The sequence below is a fragment of the Notothenia rossii genome, assembly GCF_949606895.1.
Source record: "Notothenia rossii genome assembly, contig: scaffold_115, whole genome shotgun sequence".
In the NCBI taxonomy this organism is placed as follows: domain Eukaryota; kingdom Metazoa; phylum Chordata; class Actinopteri; order Perciformes; family Nototheniidae; genus Notothenia; species Notothenia rossii.
In genome coordinates this window covers 128,587-146,426 of record NW_027639938.1, presented here as the reverse complement: position 1 = coordinate 146,426, position 17,840 = coordinate 128,587, and the positions used below count along the sequence as shown (strand labels likewise).

General features: G+C 40.9%; 1 protein-coding gene and 1 long non-coding RNA gene across 2 annotated transcripts in view; one reads left to right on the top strand and one right to left on the bottom strand.

Moving 5' to 3' along the window:
- The first annotated feature begins 2,324 nt into the window (after window positions 1-2,324).
- Window positions 2,325-17,840, top strand: part of LOC307027220 (mucin-like protein) — a 33,320-nt gene continuing 17,804 nt past the window's right edge. The window contains exons 1-14 of the mRNA XM_079695427.1: window positions 2,325-3,131; window positions 3,819-3,986; window positions 4,262-4,441; window positions 7,027-7,618; window positions 8,015-8,164; window positions 8,701-8,918; window positions 9,670-9,745; window positions 9,869-10,156; window positions 10,990-11,226; window positions 11,298-11,450; window positions 12,681-12,859; window positions 14,312-14,504; window positions 14,597-14,716; window positions 17,019-17,138. Coding sequence (XP_079551553.1) covers window positions 3,096-3,131; window positions 3,819-3,986; window positions 4,262-4,441; window positions 7,027-7,618; window positions 8,015-8,164; window positions 8,701-8,918; window positions 9,670-9,745; window positions 9,869-10,156; window positions 10,990-11,226; window positions 11,298-11,450; window positions 12,681-12,859; window positions 14,312-14,504; window positions 14,597-14,716; window positions 17,019-17,138 — 2,710 coding nt within the window. The 5' untranslated portion in view covers window positions 2,325-3,095. The remainder of the gene's footprint in view (window positions 3,132-3,818; window positions 3,987-4,261; window positions 4,442-7,026; window positions 7,619-8,014; window positions 8,165-8,700; window positions 8,919-9,669; window positions 9,746-9,868; window positions 10,157-10,989; window positions 11,227-11,297; window positions 11,451-12,680; window positions 12,860-14,311; window positions 14,505-14,596; window positions 14,717-17,018; window positions 17,139-17,840) is intronic.
- Window positions 7,454-17,840, bottom strand: part of LOC307027221 — a 29,849-nt gene continuing 19,462 nt past the window's right edge. The window contains exons 3-5 of the long non-coding RNA XR_013804571.1: window positions 8,732-8,840; window positions 8,074-8,179; window positions 7,454-7,589 (exon numbers count right to left, since the gene is read on the bottom strand). This is a non-coding gene — a long non-coding RNA (uncharacterized lncRNA). The remainder of the gene's footprint in view (window positions 7,590-8,073; window positions 8,180-8,731; window positions 8,841-17,840) is intronic.

The following is a 17,840-nucleotide window of genomic DNA, read 5'->3' as shown; positions in this document are numbered from 1 at the left end:
CAGTATCTAAACTGCCCCTGGAAGAGAAACCCTGTGTCATTGGGAGACCCCTTGGTAATTAGGGCAGCTTCAGGACCCACAATCCCTAACCCCTAATTTTGATCCCCAGTTATACCAATCAAAACAATGCAAATGTAATATCAAACACAGCCAGAGTCAAACATTAATATCACAGCAGTGACATTAACAGTCAGAGTAAAATATGAATATCACAGCAGTGATATCACCACATCAGCAGAGCATATGTCATATTTCAAGATTACTCAAAACCACATTAACCACAGTAACCAATGTGAAACTACAGTTTAACCTTAGCAGGGTTTCTATTCCCCTTAAAAAATTTAAAATCCAAATGATCAACTAATTTCAGCCTTTTCCAAAGGAAGGGTGTTCTTACCTCACTCTAATGGCACATTTCCACTGCAGCGGGTACCCCCGTTTAAGCGTCCTTATTCGTCCTCAAGCGGCCAGGCCAGTTTTTGGTGGCCTTTCCATATAGCGTAGCACCGGCTAGCAGGTACTTTTTCCCTCTTTTTCCGGCCCCATAAAATCGTGGTTCTATCAGGCCAGGGCCAAGGCTGAACAAGTGACGTCAACACTCTCGACTGCTGATTGGTCAGAGAGAATCGTCACAAGATCGCGCGCGAGATCATCCCTAGCGTCGCATATATATCTAGAAGCAAGCTTGCAGCATTTTTATACACAGCATTTTTGTAAACGGAGGAGCTACAAAAATGGCAACGTCAAAGAAAAGCACACCGTGGTCGCCCGAGGAGGTGACGACGTTCCTACATCTCATTGGGGATGATAAAATCCAGCGGGAACTCGACGGAACAACTCGAAATGTGAAAGTGTTCCAGCCGAAAGCCCCGCCTACACTGCGTTGCTACCCCAGGTCCTAAACTGTAATGGAAAAGCGCCACGGCCTCGGACGGCCAGCGAGGCAGCCCGAGGCCTGAGTGAGGACGCTTAGGGACGCTTAAACAGGGCTACCCCGCTGCAGTGGAAATGTGCCATAAGACCAAGCAGATGCCTTCAGAGACCACGAGAGAGACCAGGAATTGGATCGAAATGTACAAAGTACAAACCAGTTTTATTAAGGTTTTAACAAGAATATAGGATTTACAAGAATCCAAAAAATAACAAAGACACAAAGTCAAAATACAAAAGCAACCCATAGCCCAAGAGCCAAGATGCAGAATCAAGCCTCAGAAAAGTTCCCCCAAGATCCCAAAGCCTAAAAAGCCCCAGCCTCTCTTTACACATCATCTTTTATAGTCTCTTCCCTCCTCCCTCTCTGCATCAGGTGGTTTCCCCTTTTTTATCTTTGAGGGAGAAGGAGGTCACATATGTTCAACTTTTACTTAATGAACAATTAAAAATGTTAAGTTAAAATTAAAACAAATAAAGACTTATAGTAATAATATGCAATCTTAACAAGAGGGGTTATGAACATTTTTCATGAAAGCCGAACACATTGTCAATGTCATGTTTAGAATCAAGTTCTTTCTTTAAGCATTTCATTTCAAATATGCAAACTTGATACTTTAATTTATTAACAGAGACAGCTGGTCTCTAAGATTCGCTGGCCCAGGAAGTTGGTTCTTTTACGTAGTCAGTCTGCATCCTGACTCATTGTCTTCGTAACCGCTGTAATCGTTGTCAAGGTGTCAAGGTGTCAAAAACCACAACGCCTAGTCAGAATTGTGGTTGGAACTTTTATGCTTTTATTGCACCTTCTAGAATGCTTAGTGTGCATAGGTCAAGAGTTCAGGATTATCTATCTAGTTTCACATGTCTGGTTTCACATGTCTGGAAAGACATTATGGAAACATACATCCTTTCCATTTACAGCCAATTTAGCAATTTGTATCAATGGTAAGCTTATTAGAGGTAGGTGAGGTAAAGGTCAGGTCTGACACGGCCACTTAAACAGCAGAATTGTCAACAGTTGTCAAACTCAAATGCTTCCTGACATACTTATTAGGTGCTTTAATTTTAATACTATCAAGCACAGTGTTAATCACCGCATGCTGTTTTTCTCTATTTTGGGTTAGCGAAAAGAGGAGCAATAGCCTAGCTCACACAGCACCAAGGGCAAAATGGTCAGATTGAGAGTGTGATTTATTCCAACGATTCCCATCAGAGTACAAGGCACGGCCTGTTGAGCTTATACACAGAATTTTCAATTGGGACTCATTACAACATTTCTCTTTTTTTTTTTTTTCAAAGTTCGAATGTAAACTGTTTTGTTTGATTAATGGAAGTATAATGTATTTGTGTTGAGTTTTGCCACTGATTACATGTCTTCTTTTAACAAATAGAGAGCAGCCTGTACCCCTTTGGAGATGAGGTTGGTGATAAAGGCGTAAATATGGACTCAGCAGATGGAAATTCACCATACATCACCCCAACTATTGGTTTCCCCTTCATGGGAAAATTGTACAACAGGGTTTATGTGAGTTTCAAGCATTTATATACAACCAGTGATGGCTCTAGTCTAGACCATTTAATGGCTGGGAATGGGAGGATTGAGAAAGTATAACGGTTTTAAGTTTGTGTGTCTGGTAGTGGGTGTTTTTCTGTTTTCCTCCCTGTATATTGTCTGGTCTTTTTTCCCTGTGTTTTCCTGTCTGTCGTTAGTTTTCCCTGGTGTGTCTAATTTCCTGATTGTTTTCACCTGTCACCCCTTCTGTGTCTCCTGTGCTAATCAGCGTCAGTCCCGCCCCTGATTATTCCCACCTGTGTCTTGTTACCCTGTGTTTAAATTCCCCTGTCTCCCAGTGTTCAGTGTCAGTTCGTTTTCGTCTCTTGTCATGTTCAGGTCTGTGTTCGTATTGTCTCTTGCTATGGTCAGGTCTATGCTCTTTTTTGTACTTGGGAAAAGTTTTGTTCCTCACCACGTGAGCGATTTTCATTTTGTTCTCCATTTTTGTAGAGACCATTTTTTGTTGTTCATTTTTGCCGTTCTTGAAAAAATAAAGTATCTTACAAATACTTTACCTCTGTCTCCCGGGTCATGCAATTGGGTCCTACCTCTTAAGTGCCTGAGTTCTGAACAGAAACCTGGGTCTTGTTAGGCTTTAAGGTACAATATGTATTTCGCAAAACTGCTACACCACCCCCATAAGGTTGGTTCTTGGAAAAACTAACAATACTAACTTTTTCTTCATCACTTCCTGTGAATAATCACAATTTCCCCTTTGGGCAGAGAACATAATATTATTCCCCAGAGTAAGGGGGATCCACAGAGGTTTTGAGTTGTGTGGGGGCATTGGTCATTATTGCCCCTAATTAGAACTGCCATTGTCTACAACACTCTGCAAAAGTTGTAATCTTCTATAACAGATTTTTTTATTATGGAAATATTTAGAAATGTTTGCATCTTAATCCAGGTCATGTCTCATATTATTCATACATCCATGTATCCACACCAAAAAAGGATTCTCTCCTTAACAGCAAATGTAATTAAATCTTACCAGCACATTTAATTAGCAAGCTAAATATTAAAGCAAAGCCTCATCGCAGAGATAACAGTAATTATCATAAGAATATAAATACGTTTCATTAGTGTGATATGTGATAGCAATACACATACATTAGTCATGACTTACTACAATCTACAATGTTTAAATGGCAGCATAAATTACATAATATGTATGGGGTTAACATGTTTTACTGAAGGTTTTACTGTGAAAAATTAAAATTAAAAATGTAGTTACATGTTGCAATTACTACTTAAATATTAGCAATACTGTTAGGATTTTTATTTTAAACTCAGTCTGATATGATATCTGTATCTCTCCTTCCTTTCTCAGTTTTCAGACAATGGCCTTGTCCAGTTTCAATCTGTCACTGAGAACGAGCAGTACCTGCTCCCGGCTCCATTGGCGTATGGTTTCCCCGACAACATGACAGTGGGCCTGCTGGCGGCATTTTGGGATGATGCTGACCTCACCCATGGTGACGGAAGGCTGCTCTATCAGGTTAGATGTGTTAATGTGATTGTTTTCTGTTACTTAAGGTTTTCTATTTCCAGTTATTTGACATTTTTGTTGTCTGTCTTTTTATCACGTAAAGAACTTTTTCTCACATTTTAAATTATTTTATTATTGTATTCATTATTTTGTTTGTTATTGTTGTTATTATTATCGTTATTTTTGTATCATTTATTTTTTTTCTTATCAAATTGGTTAGGGTCTGGCATTTTTTGTAACTTGTGCATTATATATCTCCTTATTTTCTTTTTCTAATCTTTCAGGAATACCATGGCCTGGATGTGTCAGATGTCTACTCCCAGATAGTGTTTAACCGTACGGCAGATGATGTGACGAAGTTTGAGCAGCGGAGGAACAAGCCTGCCTTCACCCCTGCATGGATCCTCAAGATCACCTGGGACCATGTGATGCCCGTCGTCTATCAGAAAATCAACTTCTCAGAGGTAAAGAGATGTAAAACTAAACAGATTTATTTTCTTTCGTTCTTCCTTTCTTTTATCTCTGAACATCAGTTGGTATTTAAGAGTGGTTGTATGTAACTAAGTACAAGTGTTAAACTGAAGTACTATTTTGGCATACTTGTACTTTAATTTTCTATTACTATACATTGAGCTTTTAACATTATCGTACAAATGTAACATTAATAGTTTAGCAACCTTTCAAATAAGACTGACTATATGCTTGTATGATATGCAGCAGAACTGTATTTTCTTATGTTATTTCTTTAAGTATTTATAATTGCCTCAACATGACGAACTTCAAGATAAAAATGCCCTTAAATGCAATTGTTAGTGATAAAAACTAAATAATTCTGTTCTATAATAACATTCTATTGAAATAATATTTAGCAGGGAGTGCTTGTCCAACTTTATTTGCTATTGTTTTGTGCAATATGAAACCTTTAACCATCTCCTCAATGAAAGCTCATAACACTTGGGCTGTTTTGTTTAACTTTGGTGCCACCTTGGGACTTTTTCAGCTACAGGGTGTAAAAGCAGAGCTGCCACCTGTCTATGTAATTACTTCTTACAATGGCATTTTGGCATAGTAAGTGCATTCTTGCTGCTCTTTTACGATGGGAATGTATCAAAATTTAGAGTAGTGTAGTGACACACGGATGTTTTACAATCAGGGATACATTATGACAATCAATTTGGGATTACAGTCATGTTTTTTTTTCAGGCTGCATAAAAGAAAAACATATTTTTAATATTTCTATAGTTTAACACACTGTTAAAGTGTTAGTGTTGTTATTTGCTAAATGTATAAAACTATATCATGCAAGGTAGACTGCAACATTGGCTGAAGAATATTTTATGGAATGTATACCTCTATATCTATAATATTACAATAATCTATGTTTAAATGTTTAGTTGATATCCTCTTTTTACTTGTTACATTACATTACATTTAACTTGTTAGACGCTTTTATCCAAAGCGAAAATACTCAATACTGTGGGCAATCCTCACAGGAGCAATTTGGGGTGAAGTGTCTTGCCCAGGGACACAACTGTGGGGGAAACTTCTGAAGCAATTGGAAACAGGACTCAGAGAGACACGAGGAGAGCTGGAGCTTTGATGGCAAAGACTGATGGTTCATTTGGAGTTTCGGCCGGAGAGTTGACAAGACAGGTGGTGTGTCACGAGTTGACACAGCGGTTGCCAAACCAATTCTGAAGAACTCCTTCTGTAGCTCGAGGTTTTAACTAGTTCAGAGTGTAATAATCAACATTCTTTATCAGTGAGACTAAACATTATGGACCCTGAATCTAACTAGAGCTCTCGTCCATAGAAAAGAATGTGCGCCAGGGAACCTACGTCCCTGAACAGTAAACTACCTCATGGCGGCTTGTGCTCTGTCATAGACTGGCAACAACAATGCGCCCAAGCTGCTCCTCCTTAAGAGAGATAGCAGCAATGCCCAAGGCCTTAGACCAGGGGTGTCAAACTCAAATACACATAGGGCCAAAATAAATCGATACTGGTTTGATGTTTATTGCAAAATGTATTGAAATGAACTTATTTCACATATTAAATCTGGAACTAACAAAGCTTAAATTATTGCCTATAAAAACAACATTAAATAATCAGTTGCATTCATTTCTTATGGCTCTATCTGCAGCTTTTCCAGAGTCATTTCTTATGATTACATTTTTCCACAGCCAACAACAGCTTCAAAAAAACTATTCCCCTCAAAGAAAAAAACAAACATTCCCTGTTGTCGCAAGAAAGAAAGTGCAGAAGGAAACATACATTTAAACTCAGTGTGCTGCTCTGTGATGCTAGTTCAAGCCAGATACTTGGCATCTCATCTTGGGTGCAAGTTCATCAATGTTTGGGCTCAGGCTCTGAGCTGAGGAATATACCGGCGGGCCAGATCTAATAGCGATTAGAAATGATCCTGCGGGCCGAAATTAAATCCACCAAGGGCCTGATTTGGCCCCCGGGCCTTGAGTTTGACACATGTAGCGTAGACCTATTCCATGGGAAAGGAGACAGTGAGAGGAGAAAATTATGAACTGTGTCGAACTTTGAATACCTAAGCAAATTATTCCCTAACAACAACGACATGCTGACTGCAGTGGGACTCAAACTTGCCATCTTCCGATTCGAAGATCAGCGCACTGAGCCAAAGCCTCCCACCGACCCCCTTGATAAAAGGCCTCATCTTCTTATTTTAGGATCAATGCAATTTCTTTAGTAATCAGCTTGTTTTTTTTGTTGAATGTTTATTATCTTTATTATATATATATTTTGTATGTATTCTTATTATTAATTAAATAAAAAAGATGTAAAGGACCATGCTTTAAAAAAGAATTCATTTAAAAAAGAGAAGACCATTTTTTATTTAGCTATTTAATTTTCATCCATGGGCAGATTAAACACAGAAACATATCTCAAGGGAATGACACTTAAAATACCTTTTTAAATATGTTGTTGTAATTCATGAAAACGGGCCAGAAAAACCAAGTAAGTAATAAGTGTAAATGTAAAAACATCCATAACAGAACTTACTTTTCATTTTCAGACTAACACTTTCCAGTGTATCCTGACCACTGATGGAGTGCGCTCCTTCGCCCTCCTGCGGTACGGGGACATGCTCTGGGGTCCCGGCCAGAGGCAATACCATGACGCTATCATCGGCTACACGGATGGAAAATCCTCCTACAGGGAGCCCACTGTACCCCCAGACAACTTTTTCGGGCCTGGGGGCAGATACAGGCCCCAGCAGGTGAAGGGGGTCATGGGGAAGCTGGGTCAACTGGTGTATGATTTTACAGCACCAAGGGGGTCAGACCTAGATTCCCGGCTAAGGTGCCAGGCGTGGGCGATGGAGCAGCCGGACCCCGCACAGTGGACAACGGGGCTACCTCCATGTCCCTGCACACGCATCCAGGCTCGGGAGGACTTGTCCTTCATGCAGGACACCACTGATCCGGGTTCCATGGTGAAGAGGCTGAGGGGTCTGCGGTGGGGGGGCGCAGGGGGGCATGTCTTCCAGTCCGTCTTGTCCAACAGGCACGGTTCAGGGAAGAGGTGTGTGTATGACCCTGATGGCCCGCTGCTGGCTGGGTACAACGAACGATACTTCTACGGAAACAGCGTGCAAAAACATATTGGTATTATGATTTAAATAATTTTCCAACATTAAATAAGGAGTTCAAGTCTCAATCGTCATCAGTTAATGTTTTTATCCAGTTTTTCAATACAATAATAATTATGTCAAAGTCAAAAACTGCTTGAGACAGTGCAAATGAAGCTGTATTCAAGACCAAGTCAATTGTATGCATTTGGATTTCATTTAAAAAAAGGACAAAACATGGACTTTAAAAGTATATACAGAAATATATCTAAAGAAGCTTTGTACTGTACCCTTCAGGATACAAGCATTTTTTTACACACAAAGTTCTTATTTATCACTTTGTTTCAATTTATTATAATGCCATGCTCAAGGAGAAAGTAAGACACCTGTCCTTGGCAGTGTATTTAATATTTAATCAACTTTCTCTCTCCAGACGAGGATCTCCTGCCGTTCCAGTGGTGTTGTATCGAGTCTCCTCTGTGCCACCTTTACCTCAACAAGAGACCGCTGGACCGCTGCCAAGGTTACAGCTGGGCAAGCCTTCACCGATTCAGTCTAACCAGGAAGGTGACACCGGGTGTAGGTGAGGGATCACAGACTGTACAGTGATTAATCAAATGTTATTTTGATGTACAGTATGCAACTAGTCCTTATGGTCAGCAATAGGCAGCAGAGAAGATGCTGTACCATCAATTAAAAAATACTATGTTGTAAGAAGAAAACAAATACGATACCAGGGGAGGAGCTATATCAAAACTTAAAATTAATACATTAAAATCACAAATTCACAAGAAAAAAATAACTTTTTAGTATGGATCGTTAGATAATAATAATTAAAAAAAACTTACTTTTTTCTCATTACATTCTGAATGTATTCCCACAATTTGAGCTGTTTCTAGAAAATGAACGACTTTAAATTCATAGAGAATAATTAACTTTTTTTTCTCAATATGAGTTTTCTTTTTTGTAAATGTACCACTGAAATGTAAAACTATAAGGTTTTGTTCTGAAAAAAGCCCGCATATAGTCTTTTTTTAGTTTCTAATACACCCCCCTCTTAAGTATGATGAATGTCAATAATATGCCAGAAAAACCCCCCTTGTCGATGTTCCCTTGCAGCGATGGTGTACGGCAGCCTCCATTTCATCACCTTCGATGGGACGGAGTTCTCCTTCAAGGCCCTCGGAGAGTTTGTGATATTGCGTCTCTCCTCCTCCAGCGGCTCTAATATCTTCACCCTGCAAGGACAGACTGACAAGCTACACACAGACGCAAAGGGGATCATTGAGGTTCCAGTGGTGGTGCGCATGGCTGCCTTCCACCAGGGCATTGGCAAGGTCAGGGTGTGTGTGTGTGTGTGTGTGTGTGTGTGTGTGTGTGTGTGTGTGTGTGTGTGTGTGTGTGTGTGTGTGTGTGTGTGTGTGTGTGTGTGTGTGTGTGTGTGTGTGTGTGTGTGTGTGTGTGTGTGTGTGTGTGTGTGTGTGTGTGTGTGTGTGTGTGTGTGTGTGTGTGTGTGTGTGTGGAGAAGACAAGACAAAGTTACGGTGACTATTCCCCACACAGATAGTCTGTGCCTCTTGAAGAAATGGTTACATTTTGGAAAATTAAGTCTAATAATGTTCTTTCTGAGAGGAAGGTAATGAGACAGATGGTGATGGTATTCCCATTTTTGTGCATCAAGTATAGTTGGCTGGGAGATGATTAGCCTAGCTTAGTATAACGACGCAGGAGGGGAGCAGCTAGCCTACTTTTGTCCAACGTTTAAATAAAGACCCATCAACAATTGTTGGATTAATCCTTACACAAACAGATATCCAAAAGTAAATACAGTAGGCCTACTCAAAATTGTAGGGAGAAATTATGCTAAGCTAATTGGCTCAAGCTTCGTTCTAATACATTGATTTCAATCTTGTCTGAAAAAGTGAGCAAATGGGTACCGGTACATATATTATAACTGTCACACAATCAGTACCCAAGTATTCCCTCTGCAAAATCCACTCATCCAATTGTAAAGCAGACTGGAATGAATATTTAAAAAATAATGGTAAGTCCTTCATTGACCTCTAATATTCACATAATTTTGTTCAGATTGAATGGAGATGTGCAGAGAAAGGAGATGGACTGCAGCTTTTTGTAGATGATGCCAAGGTCCCAGTCACAGTTGGTAATGGTCACATTACACATTACATTAAATAATACGGTTTTACAGTTAACATCAAGACTAATATTATACCCAACCTGCCTTGTATCCAATGTTTTCAATGTCAAATCACCACTGTCCATTCAGGTGTGGTGCACATGGGTGAGAGGGACTTTGCTGTGCGCTGTGTGTCAGTGAGTCGTTGTGCGGCGGTGTATGCCGGTGGTCTCCATGTGGTGGTGTGGAGGGAAGCCCACAATCAGCTGGCGGCCATGGTGGAGGTTCCTCAGACTTTCTACAACCGCACTGTGGGCCTCATGGGTCAGTGGAGCTCCAACCGCTCCGACGATTTCCTCATGTCCGACGGCAGGCTTGTCCCCTCACTGGACCTCAACCCCCCTTCAGAGGCCAAGCTACATGACTTCGGCTTGTCCTGTAAGTGGACCATAGATTCATAATGTTATTGTTTGTGAATAGTAAGCAAGGCTAAGAAGGGGACTACTTCAGGTGGTCCTCTACCCCACTTAGGCTTAAGTCTTTTAGCATCTTTCACCTAATTGTCTTGGTTTAATATCCCTCAACTTCAATACATTCAAAGTGACATTGTAAACATGAACAACATGTTCTTGTTTTGGCTCTTTAAACATTTAAAAAAAAAATCCTTTCCAGCTATGTGCACAGTTATTTTACGTAAAGCCTACTGGTAAGCTTTTTAAAGAACGTTTGAAAAACCTTTCAATATCTTAGTCTTTTATTAGGTTTAATGGTACTTTTTTTCTCCTTTTGAATACAAATGTGGGCTTTTCATTAACAACTCACAGCCTCTTGCCACTTTTGTACACCTCTGTTAGTTGTCAAAGAAAGCCCACATGCAATTTGCTGTAAGAAAACAAAAAAACTCAATTGTGACGCTTATTCCGAATGCACTTACATCATAAGAAAGCTCTTAAAACCAGAATAATGTTCGAATGTCTGACTTTTTTATCAGAAAAACCCAAATTGAATATGATGAATTTGTTTCTAGTAAAAGAAATTGCAATAATGCCACATTTGAAGCAAAAGTGGAATATAAGTGTGCATGTAAACATGAATAGTGGGCCCTCGATACATGAAATGTAAAAATATTGGGACAACCTGCCCTAACCTTGTATTTTGTAAAGGAAATAATGGGTGAGTCATGCTTCTCTGAGATTATAACTCCCCAAGTTTGGTTTCCAGTTATTTGGTGTGTTGTGCTCAGCTCCAACTGTCTGCCTGTGTGTTTCCAGGGACAGTTCCCGTCCCAGAGAGCCTGCTGTTCTCTCCACCTCCACTTGCTCCACTGCAGCCTGCCTCCTCTCAGCAGCTCCTGGAGAGCCTCAGTCCTACGGAGGTGGGGGAGCTGAGGAGAACCTGTAAAGGCAGCATGCAGTGCGTCCACGACACCATAGCAACCGGCAGCTCTGACCTGGGTCAGCGCACTCTGGCTGCCAAGAACCAATATCAAAATCTGGCTCTCGTATACGGTAAGGACTTTTAATTTGAAATGTTTTGTGTTTCCCCCATTGACCTGTTCTAATTTAATGTGGTCTGCTAGGTAACATGCCTCCCATAGTGACGGAGCCCACAGTGATTGGCTGTAAGGTCAACTCCACTGTCAACGTTCAGTTTGTTGCTCAGGACCCGAATGGAGACCCCATCACCTACTCACTGCTCCACCCCAGGCCTCCCCGGACCTCCATTGGCAGCAGTAAGACACACACACACACACACACACACACACACACACACACACACACACACACACACACACACACACACACACACACACACACACACACACACACACACACACACACACACACACACACACACACACACACACACACACACACACACACACACACACACACACACACACACACACACACACACACACACACACACACACACACACACACACACACCTTTCCCCTTAAAATGTTTTTCCAAAAACAGCCCCCCGCCCCCTCCTCCATCAGGGTTACACATGACGTTCCTCTTAAGATTTTTTATTGGGTTTGTGAGCCTTATTTTCGCCAGATGGGACATTTCAGAGCTGAGTCAGTGGATGGGTCACACTGACAGACACGCACAGGGAACCAGAAGGCTCAAAAAGTAACAGTCATGTATGAAATGGTGTTTTTTATGACAAATCTATGATTATTTTTACAAAAAAAAGTGTCAGAAATATAAAGGCAAAAATAATTTTAAAATGTAATTTAACATACCTTACTGCTTTCTGTCCTTTTGACTGTTCCTTCTGGGAAGATTAATTCCAATATTTTAACAATTGCTCATGACAATTTACAAAAATAACAAATGATCCTTCCAGATATTTTTTTGAGGATAACCAAGAACATTAATGCAACTAAAAAAATATATTTCCATGTCTAATATTAAACACTCAGCATAGGCTCTAAAATAAAAATGTTTTATCAGTTTTTCTACTGTCAATATGTTAATATGTTAAAATGTTTGTATTTTGAGGTCAGGGGAAAAGTAATCTGAATCTAACTTTCCCCCAAAAAAATACATTGCAATCCAATTGTTGGAAAATATAATTGCAAAAAAACCTTTTGAAAATAGCACCAACTCAACAGGATTGATCTTGCTCTAGCGACGCAAGATATTTGACTTTTATTTTCATTTTATTTGGTATGTTATTATATTTATTTTAGTTATATTTTTGTGTTGATTTTTTTATTATTATGAGGTTATATTTTTGTCATCATATTTGCGTTTGTGTAGTTTTTGCCTGTATAAAATAAAATACAATAATAACAAAAAGAAATGTTGTAAGTGTAAATAGTTTTTTTTTTTTTATTGTCTAAAGTTTTCAACACTGTTTCCCTGCCATTATTATGCAAATGACCATTCATATACATACTGTATACTCTGTATACTACTCTATGCTATACCTTTGTGCTTGTTGCTCCAGGGGACGGCTTCCTGACCTGGATGCCCCTCACCACACAGCCAGTCCAGCTGACCATCAGAGTCAGTGACGGGCTCTCCAGCTCCCTGTTCACCCCCATCCTGCACGTTTGCAACTGCCTCAACGGAGGGACCTGCCAGTATGAGAGTGTCACTGAAAACCTCCAGCAGGGGACTTTTCAGGTACATCTTTGATATGCAAAAGTTTTTCTCATGACATGTTAAGGTTGATTTCCCTCAACAGAAACACCCTCTGCAGGGATCTTTGGGAATTTAGGCTTTGCAGAACATTTACAAGCAGTGCTTGAATTGGAATAAAAAAGGTGCCATTAATCTAAATCAGCAACTGTTTCAAGTCAATTTTATTTATACAGCCAAAAAACAAGAATTTGGCTCAAAGTCATATAGTATATCCTATAATGCTCAGGGTGCATCTGAGATTAGAGGTGATATTTTTTAAATATTGAAGTTAAATGCATCAATCTGGTGCGCTTTGAGAGCAACATTAAGAGATCTATGGATACTTCTCAACATCCATATAAAACAGAACTGTAAACTGATTTACTTTTTCTTTATGGATATTTTACAAATCACTCCCTTTTTAAGCTCTATTCTTGTTTTACTGTCGTATAGTATTTCCTTTTGAGTGAGTTACTCAGATGAGTACCAGGAAACAGCGTTTGGTACTATGGTACAGTTGTGGTGAAGGCATCTGAGTTAGATGTATTTGAACCAAAATGTCTTCAGGCATAGCAGAAGATGGCATCTTTTTTACAGGACATTCCAGCCAATCTCTTTTTTTAAACCATGAGCTGCTAAATGAGCGCCTTACCCCACTGTACAGGCGAGTTGGGAACTTATTTAAATATACCTGGGCAGGCTCTGTTTTGCCGAGGTCCTCTGGCACTCGCGGGCCGCCGAGGGGTGGCGGTGTTTGGGGCGACGAAGACGGCTGCTCCGGGGCGAGGCGGGCAAAGATGGCACCTCATGACGCATCTACTGAGTACCGCTGTACCGGCACCGTGCCGGTGCTCAATAAGAAGTAACGGTACCAGATGGGTAAAAATCAGAAGTCCCGGTACTGCGTACCGGTGAGTACCGGCCCAATTCAAGCACTCTTTACAAGTAAACAAAAAACTATAAAACACACTACAAGAAAGGGAAAACCCAAAGAGCATAATAGGGCCTCTTTGAATGACCATATCTATCTACCCCAATTATTCAAGTGGCTAGCATTATAATAAATCATTGAACCCTTTAAATTCAAACGAAAAATGCTTCAAAGAAACTGTCCTTTTTAGGAATTCATGAGCATATTGCCGTCCCACAACTCCTTGCTCCACCAATGGACAATTCACATTTCAAATAATTTAATTTGACCCATATATCCAGTGAATTTTAATCCCAAATTTAGCAATCCCCAGTGCCGGGGGTCTGATCCCTGGGGTGCTGGCCCAACTCCCCGCCAGATCTGCAAACTGTCTGTTGCTTCCGGTACCCAGGTTTAACCCAGCTCATGCTGCTAGCCTAATTGGAGTTATATGAAAAAGTGTGGGACAAGTATTATTTTCTATTTATGCAATATGTTATTTTGTCTATCCCTCTTCCTTTCTGTTCATATCTCTTTCCTCCCAGGTGGTGGGGTGCCTGTGCCCAAAGGGGTTCAGTGGGAAGTTCTGTGAGAAAACTGCAGACGTATGTAAAGGCAAACCCTGTTTCCGAGGCGTTCAATGTCAGTCAGAAACAGAGCCCGGACAGTTTACCTGTGGAGAGTGTCCCAAAAATGCTGTCTCTGGAGGAAAACAGGGATACAAGTGCTTTGAGCATGGTCTGTAGTGTTTTGTGCAGTCATATTATCAGATGTGTCCCATCCCGTATATTAATATTGATCTCACTCTTGCTTCTCTGTATTCCTTTCAGACATGTGCAGCCCTCCTTTCCCCTTCCCCTGCCACAAAGATGCCGACTGCCTCAGCACCAAACAAAACTTCACCTGCACATGTAAGCCTGGCTTTACGGGAGATGGACGCAACTGCACAGGTACTGCACAGCAAAGGCTACGTCATGCTATGAAAGAGCATTGTCTTGACTTGGGACTTGACTTGGGACTTGATTTGGGAATTTATTTGGGACTTGTTTGTCTTGAGTTATGACTTGACTCGGGACTTTTCAGTGTTGATTTGGGACTGGTAAATCTTGGTTTGGGACTTTACTTGGGACGTGTCAGTCTTGACTTTGTTGTTTATTGAGACAAGTTGTTTTTAATTTGGGATTTAACTTGGGAGATGTTAGTCTTAACTTGGGATTTGACTTGACTTGTGTTACGTGCTCCCCTCCTGTTTGTCTCTCTGTCTCCCTGTTGCGCAGACACACCTGGTCTGCCCCTGGCTCCACCTCTACCAGGTGTTCCTAATCGCTGGCAGGATATAAGGAGAAGCTGGAGGAGTGGGATGTGTCTCCCCTTTTGCTGATGCCAATGCCAGGAAACCCTCTCCTTTGTGTGGTCGCTTACGGCCCCTACACACGTCGGCGTGCGATGCCGCTTCAACGCTTCTGCCCATTAACTTTGAATGGGGTGACGTCACGATTCGCCAAACTGCATTGTGGGAGCAAAGCGTAGCTTCTCTCGCGGTGCTCGTTGCAAAAGTAGAGCAATGTTCTACTTTTGACGCCTCGATGGAGGCGTCAGCCAATCGAATCATATGCCAGTCCAAGCTCTAGCCAATCAAACCGCGTGCTTGTGTGTCTGGGGCGGGAGATTCATGTGATTGGTTGTTGGTCGAGTTTCAGCCCCCCCCCCGCCGACAAGCGACAACGCACGCCGCCGTGTGTAGGGGCCGTTACTGTTGTGAAGCGCTAGTCCTTTTGATGTGCCTTTGTTTTATGTTTAGTCTGGAGGGCGTTTTGAGTCAAGTTTTACGCGGCTTTGTTTTGTTTCCCGTAGGGTTATTATTTGACTTCTGGTTAGGGGAGGACAGCTCTGGGTCCTACGGCCCGTGGTGCGGCTGGCTCGGGCTCCCTCCCTCTTTTTGTTTATTTTGAACGTTATTGTACGTGAATTTTGTGTTTTATTTTATGTTGCGGGTCTTCCCTCGAGCCACTACGATCGAGTAAGGGGCGGGTCGTAACAACTTGTAAATCTTGACCTCTGACTTGTGACTTGTTTGTCTTGACTTACACCAGTATTCACTTGAGACTTGGGAGTGGTTACTCTTGAATTGGGATTTGATTTGGTACTTGTAAATCTTGACTTGAGGCTTGTCAATTTGATTTGGGAATCGACTTTAGACTTGTTTGTCTTGGCTTATTACATTACATTACATTGCATTTAGCTGACGCTTTTATCCAAAGCGACTTACAATAAGTGCATTCGACCAGGAAGATACAACCTTTAAGAAAACAGAATCATATAAGTACATCAGGTTTCATAGAGCCAAACATTTCAAGTGCTACTCAACTGGCATTTAGAAAGCCAGCCCTTTATTAGTATATAAGTGCTTTGTTAGTAATTCTATCGCTCGAAGTGGAGTCTAAAGAGATGAGTTTTCAGTTTGCGTCGGAAGATGTGTAAGCTATCTGCTGTCCTGATTTCAATGGGGAGCTCATTCCACCATTTTGGAGCCAGGATAGCAAACCCACGTGTTTTTGCTGACGGGAACTTGGGTCCCCCTCGCAGTGCGGGTGCAGCGAGCTGTTTGGCTGATGCAGAGCGGAGTGCACGTGCTGGGGTGTACGGTTTAACCATGTCCTGGATGTAGGAAGGGCCAGATCCATTCACAGCATGGTACGCAAGTACCAGTGTCTTGAAGTGGATTCTAGCAGTTACTGGAAGCCAGTGAAGGGAGCGGAGGAGCGGCGTGGTGTGGGAGAATTTGGAAGCTTACAACTTCACGCAGGACTTATCAGTCTTGACTTGGGAATTGGGAGTGGTTAGTATTGACTTTGGGTTTGACTTGGGACTTCTACATTTTGACTTAGAACTAGACTGAGGACTTGTCAGTGTTGAAGTTGGATTTAACTTGGCACTTGTTAGTCTTGATTTGGGATTTAACGTGAGACTCATACATTTTGAATTTAGCATTGAATCAGGACTTGTCAATGTTGACTTTGGAATTGAACTGAGGAGTTGTTAGTATTAAGTTGGGATTTGACTTGGGACTTATCAGTATTGAATTGGGACTTGTACGTTTTGACTTGGACTTGACTAGTGTATGGAGTGCAAAGACTGAGTTGTGACTTGAAATCAATGACTTGTAGCCACCCCTGCTATTCAGCCAACATTTGAGTATGAATACCAGCACATGTATTTTACATGTTTGACCTGTCTCTGTCTGTGTTGTAGATGTAGATGAGTGTGCAGAGCTGGCCACCTGCCCCAATGCTAAGTTTGAGTGTAAGAACACGCCGGGTTCTGTTGAGTGCTTCTGTCGATACAAGAAGACCAGGGACACTGATGGATGTGGTATGTACATGTTTGCCTTTCTGTGTTTAAGTGTATTACCAGCAACACACACAAGTAAAATATAATGTATTCACTGAGAGAATACCTTAATTACTGCATCATATTTTAGGAATCATGTCTTAACCCTCCTGTTATCCTCAGATTTACTTTACGCCCGTTATCCTCTGGGGTCAATTTGACCCCAGTAGTTTAAAACTCAAGACAATGATCATATTCCGAATGTTAATCAACATGTATGTCTCTGGTGCTTTAGGTATCTTAGTTGACTACCTAAATAACCATTTAAATAAAACATTACCCCAACCTTCCCCCCTACAGACCCCTTTATACATCCAGAATTCCTATTATGGGACTATCGACAAATATATAAATCACCATAAAAACTCACTGACTGAAATAAAATATTAAAGTAAGATCTTTTTGATGTTGTTAAAGGACCAATAACTAAAGCAGAGGGTAGTTGTTTTTTTACAATGATACATTTGCATGTAATAGTCACCTCAATATCATCCTACACAATCAACACAAATATGTGTAAAATATTGTCATTTGTATATTCAATTCAATTCAAGTTTATTTATATAGCCCAATATCACAAATCATATTTGTCTGAGGGCTTCACAAATCAACAAACACAATTGACAATGTAAACGCAATGTAAAACAATGTAAAAACAACAAACGTATCTTACAAGATCAATAT